An 11,506-nucleotide genomic window follows, 5' to 3' on the forward strand; every position below is an offset into this window, starting at 1 on the left:
ATTTCCTTTCAGGATAAAATGTGAAGTAGTCAACATGGCCTAAAAATCATGCACTATTTTACTTACCTATTTGTACTTTGACAAGATAAAGCATTTTCACATGGCCTTTGTAAAATGTCTTTCTAGTTTGTGTGAATATAACTAGTGTTGTATGATTAATTCCTTAGAAAACACATGCACTTGTGAAGGCTATGATAAACTGAACACATTTGCTACAGGGCATTTTTAAAACACTACTGCTTGCAAGACCATCAGTTTGACAGAGCCTGCTATAGAACAAAATAGGCCAAAACTAAAACTTGGCATGCCAGCACACTTTAATTCTGTATTTGTGAAATGACTTTTCAAACTTAGGAGCTCTTTTCACTACCTTTAAAGGAAAACCCACACATACACACAAAATTCTAACAATTCTAACACCATATTTGTTCTTTACCAACTAGCATATACCTTGTTTTAATGCTTTAAAGCGATTAAATTCCTCAAGATTGTGCATATCCAGGCATTACTGAGGAAATAAAGACACCCATCACTATTCTTCTTAACTTTTATTCCATAATAAAAAATAGAAGATGAAAGAAAGAGTGTTCAAGAATTAAAGCAATTATTGGTCGATGTAAGGAGCAGTAAACTAATTATCTAAATGATGACTAAGGACCTGGTTCATCAAAAGTACTTCTGGGTCCTCCATGGCATGGCTGTACGGCTTCTACAGCACAAAAATCCAGATTATCTTTTGCTGAAGCAGGTCCTTTATTATCTAGAGAACACTTGATTTCATATTCTATTTATCCTTCTCTTTTTGTTCTTTCTCCTTCTTTTCACGTTCAGCTTTTGCTTCCTCCTCCTCATGTTGTTTTATCAATTGTTCCACCTCCTTTTGCTTCAGAACCCTTATTACTGTCTTTCCGTTCTCTCTTGTCAGTGTTGCAATTTCAACTGAAACACATGGAACAGACAGCAGCGTTTAGGCAGAGCAATCATCAGCAGGGCAAGGTTTGAGATGACAATGACAGAAGGCTCCAAAGCTCTGTGTGCCAGGCAGCCTGGCTGGAGGCAGCAGCCCAGCTCCCTGCTGCAGCACAGCTCAGCACAGCTCAGCAGCAGGGCAGCTCCTCTCAGGGCTCTGCCCCAGACACGCAGGCGTTCCAATCCCCCAGCTGCAGCCTCGCCTCTGGAGCTGCCCAACAGGCCCCATCAGCCTGGACTGAGCTAGCTGAATGCCTCCTGGGCTAAGGCTGACAACTGCTGCATCTTCTGAAAACACTTTTTTGTGACAACTGACACTGCAGTGAGCCACATCTGGAATATGTGCACTCACCACTCCCTTTGTTTAAGCAGAAGGTGCCGTCCCGTGTGGAGAACGCTCACCTTTCTCAGCAGAGAGCTTGCTGACATCCATGGTCTTGTTTAGAACCTTAATGGCCAATGCCAAGGCAGTCTTTAAGGTCATTTCCCCTTCTTTGTAGTCTTGCTTCAGCATTGACACAGCTGCCTGTAAATTTCACAGAAATTAAAACTTTGGGCCATCAACCACACAGCCAGGGTGTGGGGTTTTGCCAGATAATAACACATGAGTTGAGCTGACAGCAGCATTCCTACAATTACCTGCAAATCTCTCCTGCATTAATAATCAACAACTCAGCTTAATTAATACAGTACAATTTACACTTTTTAACTTGTCTTTTTGAGAAGAAAAAAACCAGAACTTACAGCACTATTATTCCCAATGCATGTGGCTTTCCACCCTCCATAATTTCCACTAGGATCACTTTGGTACAGCTGAAATCCATAATGCTTATCCCAGCCAATATAGAGCAATGAAACACCAAAAGGACGTTTTCCTGTTGAAAAGAAGGCTATTAGCAACCTAAATTTAGTAACAAGATTGGTCACAAGTTACAATTATTTTCTTTGATTTAATTTTTCAATCTATTCCTGTGAACTAGGATTTAACACAGTTCTGCACTTCTGTTGCTTGAGATAAGCACGCCAGCATTTCCTTCTAAGTCATGGGGTGGAAGGCAGCAGGGGTTTATTCCATTTAATCTTAAAAGCAGTTCATTTGTGTCTCCACAAATTGTAATTTACTATCTCAGAACTTTAAATCAAAATGTAGCATTCCAAGTATGTAGCTTAGCTGTTAAAGCATTTAACTTAGCAAAGTCAAAAGCCAGGTAATTTAAAAGGTAATTCTCTCTCACTACATATATGTAAAACAATAAAACAACACAATCATCAGTTCACATACTAAGGAACACTACTCACAATATCATTTTCTAACATGTTGCTTGAGCCACTGATACCCCTACACACAGCCTTGTTTTTGATTCATTGTGCCATTATGCTGGATGGGCCCAAAATGTTGAAAGGTTACCTAAACAATTCTTGGCTGGTCTTTTGATGGCTTTCATTCAATGCAAGAGCACTCAAGGCATTCTAGGCAATGAGCCAGCATCTCAGCCATCAACGTCCCAAGCCATAAAAAGGAGAAGCCTCAGAAGCAAAAAACAGTAACCATGACTACCCATTCCCCTCTTAAATTAGAATATTTTTTTCCTAAGTATAACTTTTTAAGAGAATTCAGCAGAACTGTCCACAGACTTAGATCCTTCACATTATGTAAGAGAATTGTTCTTGAGACATTTAGTAACACAATGATTCATCACACTTCATTACCTCCAAACTGTGTGTAAGCCTGCTTGATATCACACAGTGCTGTTACTAGTTGTTCACAAGGAATGGGCTCTTGATACTGTAACAAATACCTAATATCAAAGAGGAAAAAAAACAGTTTTCAAAACTTGTTTTGCTGACCATATCCTGCACAACATTTAAGAGGAAACAAGTTCTCAACTTAAGAGTATCTGTGCTCTAGCTGTTCTATTTCAACCTATTTCAGATCTACTAAATGCATGTTCATTCTGATATAACACATGAAGAGAGCTGAATTTGGCAGCACAGGTGAGTAAAACCATGTTAGCTGTCAGCAGACCCACCTCTGTGCAATCAGTCTCAGCTCATTTGTTAGAACATTGGCATCTGAAGTTATTCCTGCCACGCTGCACGCCATATCCCTGCAAGAAAAGCATACAAATTAACTGAATTCCTGTCAATCTCCAACTAAGCAACCAACTCACATCTTCACACAGAGGTTCAAGCAGAGCACCTGCTGTTGGGCTTTTCTCATCAAAGCTACACAGCTGCCATACAAAATGGGCTCATCAGCTCCTGCCTTCAGGGTGCACCAAAAATATCATTAACCATTTGCTAAGAGCAGAGGTAGACAGCCAAAGTCAGTAAATCAGTATGTTAGTTGTACATACAGTTCTGAGACGAGGGCCATGCCAAGGATGATTCAGCTCTGAGAGGTTTTACAAGAGCCATTAGGCACATCCATACAGGTGTCTCTCAGGAGGCCACCTGCCACAGCACACCTCAGAAGGAGGCACACAGATGTGACAGGCCTTCAGTGGGGGCTGATGGCTGACACGTGCCATCTGGGTAACTGAAACTTCATGGTCTTGGTAGGGCCCTAACAAAAATAAGCACTTTAATCCTTGATTGTTTTGTTGGATCTTAATTTAGTATCTCTTTAGCTCAATCTGATATGCTACAAACCTTTTGCTACACAAAAAAGATTTGTGAAATTAGGAATTTTCCAAAAGATGGAAGGGCTGTTCTAGGTGACTACTCCAGTGTGCTGTTACACTGCCTCCTTGAAAATCCAGTACTTCCTACCATTCCAGGTGCTTTCAAGATCAACATGGAATGGGAGGAAGACAGGATAGAAAACTATGTGTTCCTTTGCAGCTTTTGTCACAGATGAAGCTCTACCTCCCTTGCAACAAAAAAGCATAATCCTTAAAACTCTTTGCTCTGACATCACAAATTTAACTTCCAAGAGCTAGAATGAAAATGATAATAGACAGATATTTCATCTCTGCTACAACTGTGACAAAGAAACCTAAGGCACATTTTACCCAGTTACCTGAGACTTTTCAAGCCACCAAAGAAAAACAGATGTGGAAAAGGAGCTGAAATAGCCTGGTAATTTTTGTCTGCACTCTTTATTCTGCCCTCTAATGGTATTTTGTAAAGCTGAGACTTCCCAGTTTCCTTAATTGCTACAGTACCATTATCTTGTATAGTGTAGTACCAACAAACAGGCTATTCCACCTAGAAAATTCTCCTGGGGATTAAAAAAAACCCAAACCAGCAATATTTCTACTTTAGAAGGGGAACTACTAAAATGAACATTGACAGAATAGTCATACTTGTCTAAAACACCAAACAAAAAGATTATTAACACTTCAAATAAAATAAGCCCAGGTTATATGCTAATCAGTACTTTGTTGTTAATTACATCACAGGACATTTAATCACCATTTCAACTTACTCATTAAGTTTGTATATCTTCTCTGAGAAAAACACTTCATCCAGAAGCTTGTGAATGTTGCGCCGCTCTGCTGCCAGCAGGACTCCATCGTTTGCTAGAATGCCCAGGCAGGTGCCTGCATGGCCAATGGCCTCCATGGCATACTCAACCTGGTACAGGCGACCTGGGAAAGGATTGGAACTCCTGCCATCAAAGTGACACTGAACAACACCAACTGCACAAGGTGACTGACAGTTACAAGAATCTGACAAGTGCTCATTGTCCCACCTACTCCTTCAGTCTCTTACCAGTCAATTGTAAATTAACTGGCTGAAAGGAGCAAGGAATCAAAGAAGGAAAATAAGGTAATACTGGACATGGCCACTGGGGAAAAAAAAGCCCTTTCTGTAAAATAAAAACACACCTTTCTAATAAAAAAAAAGAAAAAAATTAAAGAAGTCTGTGCTGCAGTAGAATAACCCAAGACAAATTTTCAATAAACAAAGAAAATATTTTATACTGGATTTCTTGGGTTCTTCCCATCTAAGAAGTAAGAAAACATGGTTTGTACGTACTTGTTTCAGCATGTGCAAGAATAACAAGGAAAGGTGTGACTGCACCCGCAGGACATTATCCATTCTCAGGGGACAGTGACAAAATCTAACCATGCTCAAACGAGAGACAGATGGTTATTTCAAAAACATGGCACGTGATACTACTCACTAATGGGACTCAGTCTCATTATTGCTTCAATCAGAATGAATTTGAAAGTGCCCACTTTGGACCCTTGCTGTCCATACAGAACTGGGTGTGGGCAAATATGGTATCTGTAATTCATATTCAGAGAGAAGCAAGCTACTAACAACCACCCTTTGTGCAAGTGTTTTCATAGTTTTGAGAAGACAGAACAGTCAGAGTTGACTTGAAAGTGTCGGGTTAAAAAAATACCTTCCGGAGAAAATATGGTAGTTCTGGAGTCATATCTTCGAGACTGTAAAAGGAATAGCTCAGTAAGTATCACCAGTCTCTTGTCACCAACGCCATAAAGCCCCTATATAACAGACCCAGCCATCCGGTGACCGCGGGCTGGTCACCGGTGCCCGCAGCCCGGCCCCTGCAGTGTGACCGCCGCCCCCGCCCGGGCCGTGACTCGGCAGCACCCGCGGCTCAGCAAAGCTCCGGGGAAGGCGGCTCACTCACCATGATGCCGGGGACGCGCCAGGGGCAGAGGGCAGCGCGCCGGCAGGAGAGCACAGGGCACGGGAACCGGCACCGGGCCTGCAAGAGAGCACAGGGCACGTGAACCGGGAACCGGCACCGAGCGCACCCGACACGGCCCCAGGGGGCGCTGCCGCCCGCGCCCGCACTGCACAGTCATCCTCAGCGCGGCACAAAGCGAGGGCCGCGCCGCCTCCCGCGCCGCGCAGAGACACGTCCCGCGCCCCACCGCCCACCCGCCGCCCGTCCTCACTCACGGCGGGCCGGAGGCAGCCGCTGGGCCGGGCGAGGGGCGGCGAGGCCCAGCCGGCGGGCAAGAACCGGGCGCTGCGGCCGCGCCCGAACCTTCACCGCTGCGTCGGAAATGGCCGCCGCGCCTGCGCGGTGCCGCCTGCCGGCCTGGGCCGGGGCCTGCGCCCTTTCCTGCCGCCGGGGGCGGCGCTGGCGCGCGCAGCCCGCAGTGTCACGTGCGCGTGCCGGGGCTCCGCCGAAAGGGGCGGGAAACGGCCCCGCCCGCCGTGCGAGGGCAGGGAACGGTGACACCGCGCGATGGTGTGAGGGCCGGTAACAGTCACACTGCCCCTCCGGCAAGAGGGCCGGTAACGGTTACAGCACATTCCTGCCGTGAGGGCCGGTAACGGTCACACCGCACCCCTGCCGTGAGGGCCGGTAACGGTTACAGCACATTCCTGCCGTGAGGGCCGCTAACGGTCACACCGCACCCCTGCCGTGAGGGCCGGTAACGGTTACAGCACATTCCTGCCGTGAGGGCCCGTAACGGTCACACCGCACCCCTGCCGTGAGGGCAGGTAACGGTCACACCGCACCCCTGCCCGAAGGCGGGAAAGAGCCTGGCTCCTGCCATGAGGGTGCACAATGGTCACATACCCTCCCCACGCTGTGAGGGCGGTAATGGCCACAGCCCTGTGCCCGCCGTGGGGGCGGTAATGGTTTTCTCTCCCGGGGAAAAGAGGCGGGGTTTTCTCTCCCGGAGTCCCGCCCTGCCCGCGGACATCCAGCTCAGAGAGCGCCGCCTTTATTGCTTTATTTATCCCCAGAACCTCAGCAGCCTCGGACCTACGGGGCAGGTGCGTGGTGCGTGTACGCCTGGGCAGTCTCAAACCACTTCTTCTCCACAGCTTCCTGGCCCACCTCGAACATTGTCATTAAGTGTTTCCAGCCAGTTTTTGCCGTGATTGTGAGGTACTCCTTGTTCTCTGGGTACAGAAGAGCTGTGTGGGCAGCGATGACGAGGGACTGTGCAAACCTCCCACTCACCAGGAGAAAGAGGGCACCTCTCTCCTCAGCAGTGAGCGGCAGGATGCTCTCAAACCCTGCGAGAACATGTCCCCCAACACTCAGAGGGTCTGGGCTCTCAATCATCATGTACATGATGGCTATTGCAACCTCAAACACGTAATATCCATAACTCATGTCGCTGAAGTCCAGGATGCCAGACACTCTGTACTGGGGATTCTCCAGGGAAGCAGAACAGGAGTCTACTAGAATGTTGTGGTCATTAAGGTCTCCATGATTGATACCTAAACACAGAAGAAACAGAAACAGTATTTAATAATTATTAAACAGCTGAAACAGCTTTGGGAAGATGCACGTCAAATTAACACTCAGCTACAAAACCACACTAGTCCCCTGCAGCATCAAGTGCTGCCTGTCACACATTTTACTGCTTCCCATGAAGCCCTCCCGCACTGCCAGATAACCGACAGCAGCAACTAGAAAAACTGTCACATCATCATCAGTATCAATGTCATTTGAATTCCAAAATTTGGATTAAGTACTTATTTGGGCCTTTATGAAAGGTAGCACTGTACTCCAAATATATTTAGTATATCAGCATATGACAGCATGAAAACCATAAACTTAACTGGGAGGAAACTCATCAGAAAAATAAAGAACTGACCCTGACTGGACAGAACATGCCTCTTGGCTTACTCTGTGCTGTGTCCATGTCAAGGCTAGGGAAAAGAGATTTACTTTTTTTGCTGTTTTTGTTTTCCTTTTCTACAGACCCAAACTCCTGTATGAAATTTCTGTGTCTCCGTTCAACATAATTACAAGGAGAATAAAATACTCACATGCTCGGAAACTGCTGAGCTTGGGTATTACTTTGCCTTTGAACTGCTCAATAACTTGCTCCACCACTGCACGGTATTTGTTCTGGCCCAAGGCATAAATGTACTGATCTAGAAGAGGAACATTTGCCAGATTCCAAATGAACCGACCTCGATGCAGACTTTTTACTGATGGATGCTGGAATTTCTTTGGAAAAAGCACACAATAATATAGGCATAAGAAAAATTGCAGACTATATGATTAAAGGGCATGATTCAAAACCCCTGTTAATTTTAACAGGTTTCTAGTAAGACTCACTGAAAAGCACCATGAGCTGGACTGTTGTTTTTTATCAAGTAAAAGAATAACCTGAAGAATGATTAAAGCAAGCATCTCAATATCTACATACAGCCTGGATGGTTTTCCCCATGGTTTAGGTACAAAGGTTATCTAAAGTAATTTGAATAATGTAAAACTGCTGTTAACTGTCCATAGGGTGACTTAAGAGTGGCAACTTTGAGCCTCTGCCAAGGCCAGAGTCCCACTCAGGTGTGCTCAGCCTGCACAGCTGGTGCTGCAGAAAGCTGTGGGAGCAGCAGAGACACAAAACCTGCCAGCATGCTGGGAGCAGGCACACTCTGTGCCTTCAGGTGGGACCTTTGGGGGACAAGCCTTGGGAACAGCTGGTGTGTGGAAAATCCTGAGCACAGCAGTTTATGGAGACACTGACCATGTCTTTATGCTCATGAAAGTTTGCTTTTGTACATCCAGGCCTCACTACTTTAAACATACAAGGTCCTTAACCCCATCTCCCTAGCAAATGGTTTGGAACATGACATTCAAAGAGGAAAAGCATCTCTCCCACGCCATGCTTATCTTGGCCTCCTCAAATGCTTATTAAGGTGACACTGGGCCAGACTGCATCAGTGCATAGGGCAAATTAAAAAAAAAGAATTCCCACAAGAGTAGCTGGCTTCCTTTTAAGAAAAAACCTACAATAACTATGTTTGAAATTAGAGCTCTTAAAGATCACTAAATGACAGTCAAAAGTTGATGGTGTATGAACAAGTAAAGAACAAGACTAAGCCTAAACCACCTTGGTGGATGATAATCCATGTGTTAAGAGAATAAAGAGCCTTTTCTATCAGAATTTCTTCTCATTAACTACTTCCTCCTTAGCAGGATCAGTCACAGCATATTTTGAGACTAGCTTATTTAACCCCATTTTAAGAGTGTGACCAGTGTGTCAGAAGGCAACAGTAAGTTATCATTTAAAAATTGAAAATGCTCTTGTAATTTAAGAATGTGCTTAGTAAAACTGGCAATTCACATTTCATAACTGTCTGAAGCTGGCAGCCAGAACATGAGAAGGAAAGGTTAATGAAAGGTTAATAAGTAATGTGAGGTCTTTCATGTATCAAACTCAGTACTGGCTGATTGATCAGCTTTATTACCCTGTGTAACTACAGAGTAAATAACTTAGTTTGCATTAAGACTGAGTGGAAGTGGTGCAAATGAGAAGTGTCACAGATCTCTGCTGGCACTGTAGGAAGGGTACCAATGTGAAACAGTCACAGAGCTAATGAAGAGAAGAAAGTCAGCAAGTCAAAAGGAATTCAGAATAATAGATCAGCCAGCCAGCTGAGCACTACACAAAAATCCTTTAACACAAGCTTGGTGTTCTGTTCTTCTAATTCAAACACCCTAGGGTTATTCTTCTTTATTTGCCAGGTTTGAAACATTAACAGGTGAGCTCTGCATATATAAAAACAACTCCTTATCTGCCTATTCGTGGTACAAAAATGCACTGCAGGAGGATCACCAGTACCAGTCACTTGTCATGTACTTGGGGAAAGGCTTTAGCCAGCTTGGAGGCTGAGCCATGGGTCACTGACACCTGCAGTCACCAACTTGCATTTTGCAGGTCTGAAGGCAGGCAGCAAGCACGTGAGCAAATGCTGCAGAGACAAGGATTGAGAGAGAAGTGTGAGGCTAAAGCACGAGAACTCACCTCTGAGAGCACTTTATCCACGCTGGCAGCAAGCCTCCCAATCTCATACAGAATCTGAGCATTGGTAGTGATTTTTGCTACTGGTGTGCCTGGCAGGTAAGTCAGCAGTCTGACCATGTACTTCTTGCTCCCAAGTCCAGTACCTGACAAGGAGAGATGCAGTTAGTCACTCTGCTGTGTGCTGAGTAACAGTTAATGCAAGAGGCAAAAAAGGTGTACCCCAGTGTGGAAGTGGTCAGATGTAGCTCATAAAAATGCAGAGATGTCATTTACCAGAATGTTGTGTAATAATGTACAAACCTTAACACACTTAGAAAATCTATGCTGAGAAAAACTCAGCACCAAGCAGGGTTGCTCCAGTGCCTGCACACTCCCACAAAGTTTTGCAGCAGAACAGGTCTCAGGAATCCCAAATGAAGTTACAGTGACAGTAAAAGCTAAATGCCAACATAATTTTTCTTCCAAGCACTATTTAAGCAATTTATTCTGGCTTCAGAGGTGGGCTAGAACTGTATTTTACACCACTCTGAATGCTAATAATTTCAAGCAGCATGTAGTTAATGAGGCATTTTTAACTTTTCCTGTGCATGGACACATGTCAGTTAAATGTTTTCTCCAATTCCTTAAGCTGAAGTGTTTTCCTAGTTAATTATTATTCTCTCTGAGTTACTTTGCTTCAGGTATTTAACTTTGGACTGTTATGGCTGGAATCCAGGTCACCTGATGCATATCCCTGGTATTCAAACACAAGCCCAGAGTTCCCTTTAGCACACACATGGTGTGCCATATGACAAGCTACAGCCAGCTAAGGGTGAGAGTGGGGCAGTACAGGTGCCCACGGTGGCTCACCTCCCGATTCCAGAGACATTATGTGACCATCTTTTGTCAGATAAGGAGTAGCTGAAGGGAAGCCTTGAGCACTGAGAAACATCATGGCCTGGGTCTGCACTTCAATGAGGTCAGGCTCCTGGCTGTCTTCTGAATTGGTGATTTTGAGGACATACTCATCAGCACCTCCAGCTGAGACACGCACGTGGAAGTTCTGATCATCATAGCTGGGGAGTGAGCTGATCCAAGATACCTTCAATCCAAACACCCTGTCAACCAATTCAGCTGCCCCTCTCTCATCAAACGTGGGCTTGGTCAAGGTCTGGGGCTGACAGTCATTTCCAGAAGACATTGTGTCTCTAGGAGAAAAAGAAAAGCTGGATGATCTGATCTGTATTCTGACACCAGAAGCAGTAATTACTGCAACAAAATGCATTCAGCTACTGGGGAAGACTTTCCTTCATTTATTAAACAAGCAAAGAAAACCAACCTCCTGTGCCAGCTCAGGTTTCTTACATCATAGCTTATCAAATACTTAGGCTGCAACCCCTCCAAAGAAAGACTGCTAGAGAGATGCACTCAATCTGTTCAGAATAGCAGACATGAAGTGCTTATTAACCAAGCTTTTATTCTCATTTCTAGCAGCAGCCTAACCTGGTATTGTTGATGGTTAGGAATGACTCCCTCAGGAGCAGAGTTGCTGAATCCCTGATCAGGCGGTCTTCAATTCGTGCCTGCAAAAGGCAAGAATTATTTTAGTAAATCATACCGTTAAAGCTGATTAAATCTTTCTGCTTGGTCACGGCCTTGCAAATCCCTGTGCTGAGACAGGCAGCACAAACCTGCAGACGCTCGCTCGTCTCTCGCCTGCCCAGCTGCAGCAATCTCGAGTCTCCCCAGACGAGCGCAACCCTCGGACTCGTTGTGAGCCGCGCCAACCTTTGCCCAGCCCGGGGAGGCCGAGGGGCTGCAGCAGCTGCCGTCAGCAGCGGGGCCCG

General features: G+C 45.2%; 2 protein-coding genes across 2 annotated transcripts; both read right to left on the reverse strand.

Annotated features, from left to right (window-relative positions):
• Positions 1–533: 533 nt before the first annotated feature.
• Positions 534–5,935, reverse strand: PSMA4 (proteasome 20S subunit alpha 4). Its single transcript, XM_063169488.1, has 9 exons — positions 5,854–5,935; positions 5,579–5,656; positions 5,327–5,369; positions 4,400–4,562; positions 3,000–3,077; positions 2,680–2,768; positions 1,714–1,844; positions 1,372–1,495; positions 534–939 (listed from the first exon to the last, which is right to left on the reverse strand). Exons 2-9 carry the CDS (start codon positions 5,579–5,581, stop codon positions 785–787), a joined length of 786 nt encoding a protein of 261 aa, XP_063025558.1. The 5' UTR covers positions 5,582–5,656; positions 5,854–5,935; the 3' UTR covers positions 534–784.
• Positions 5,936–6,626: 691 nt separating this feature from the next.
• HYKK (hydroxylysine kinase) lies at positions 6,627–11,506 on the reverse strand. The gene is made up of 6 exons (XM_063170169.1): positions 11,351–11,506; positions 11,163–11,242; positions 10,530–10,867; positions 9,681–9,823; positions 7,693–7,876; positions 6,627–7,137 (listed from the first exon to the last, which is right to left on the reverse strand). The coding sequence occupies exons 3-6, from the start codon at positions 10,858–10,860 to the stop codon at positions 6,674–6,676; spliced, it is 1,122 nt and encodes a 373-aa protein (XP_063026239.1). The 5' UTR covers positions 10,861–10,867; positions 11,163–11,242; positions 11,351–11,506; the 3' UTR covers positions 6,627–6,673.

The sequence above is a fragment of the Melospiza melodia genome, chromosome 15 (genome assembly GCF_035770615.1).
Source record: "Melospiza melodia melodia isolate bMelMel2 chromosome 15, bMelMel2.pri, whole genome shotgun sequence".
In the NCBI taxonomy this organism is placed as follows: domain Eukaryota; kingdom Metazoa; phylum Chordata; class Aves; order Passeriformes; family Passerellidae; genus Melospiza; species Melospiza melodia.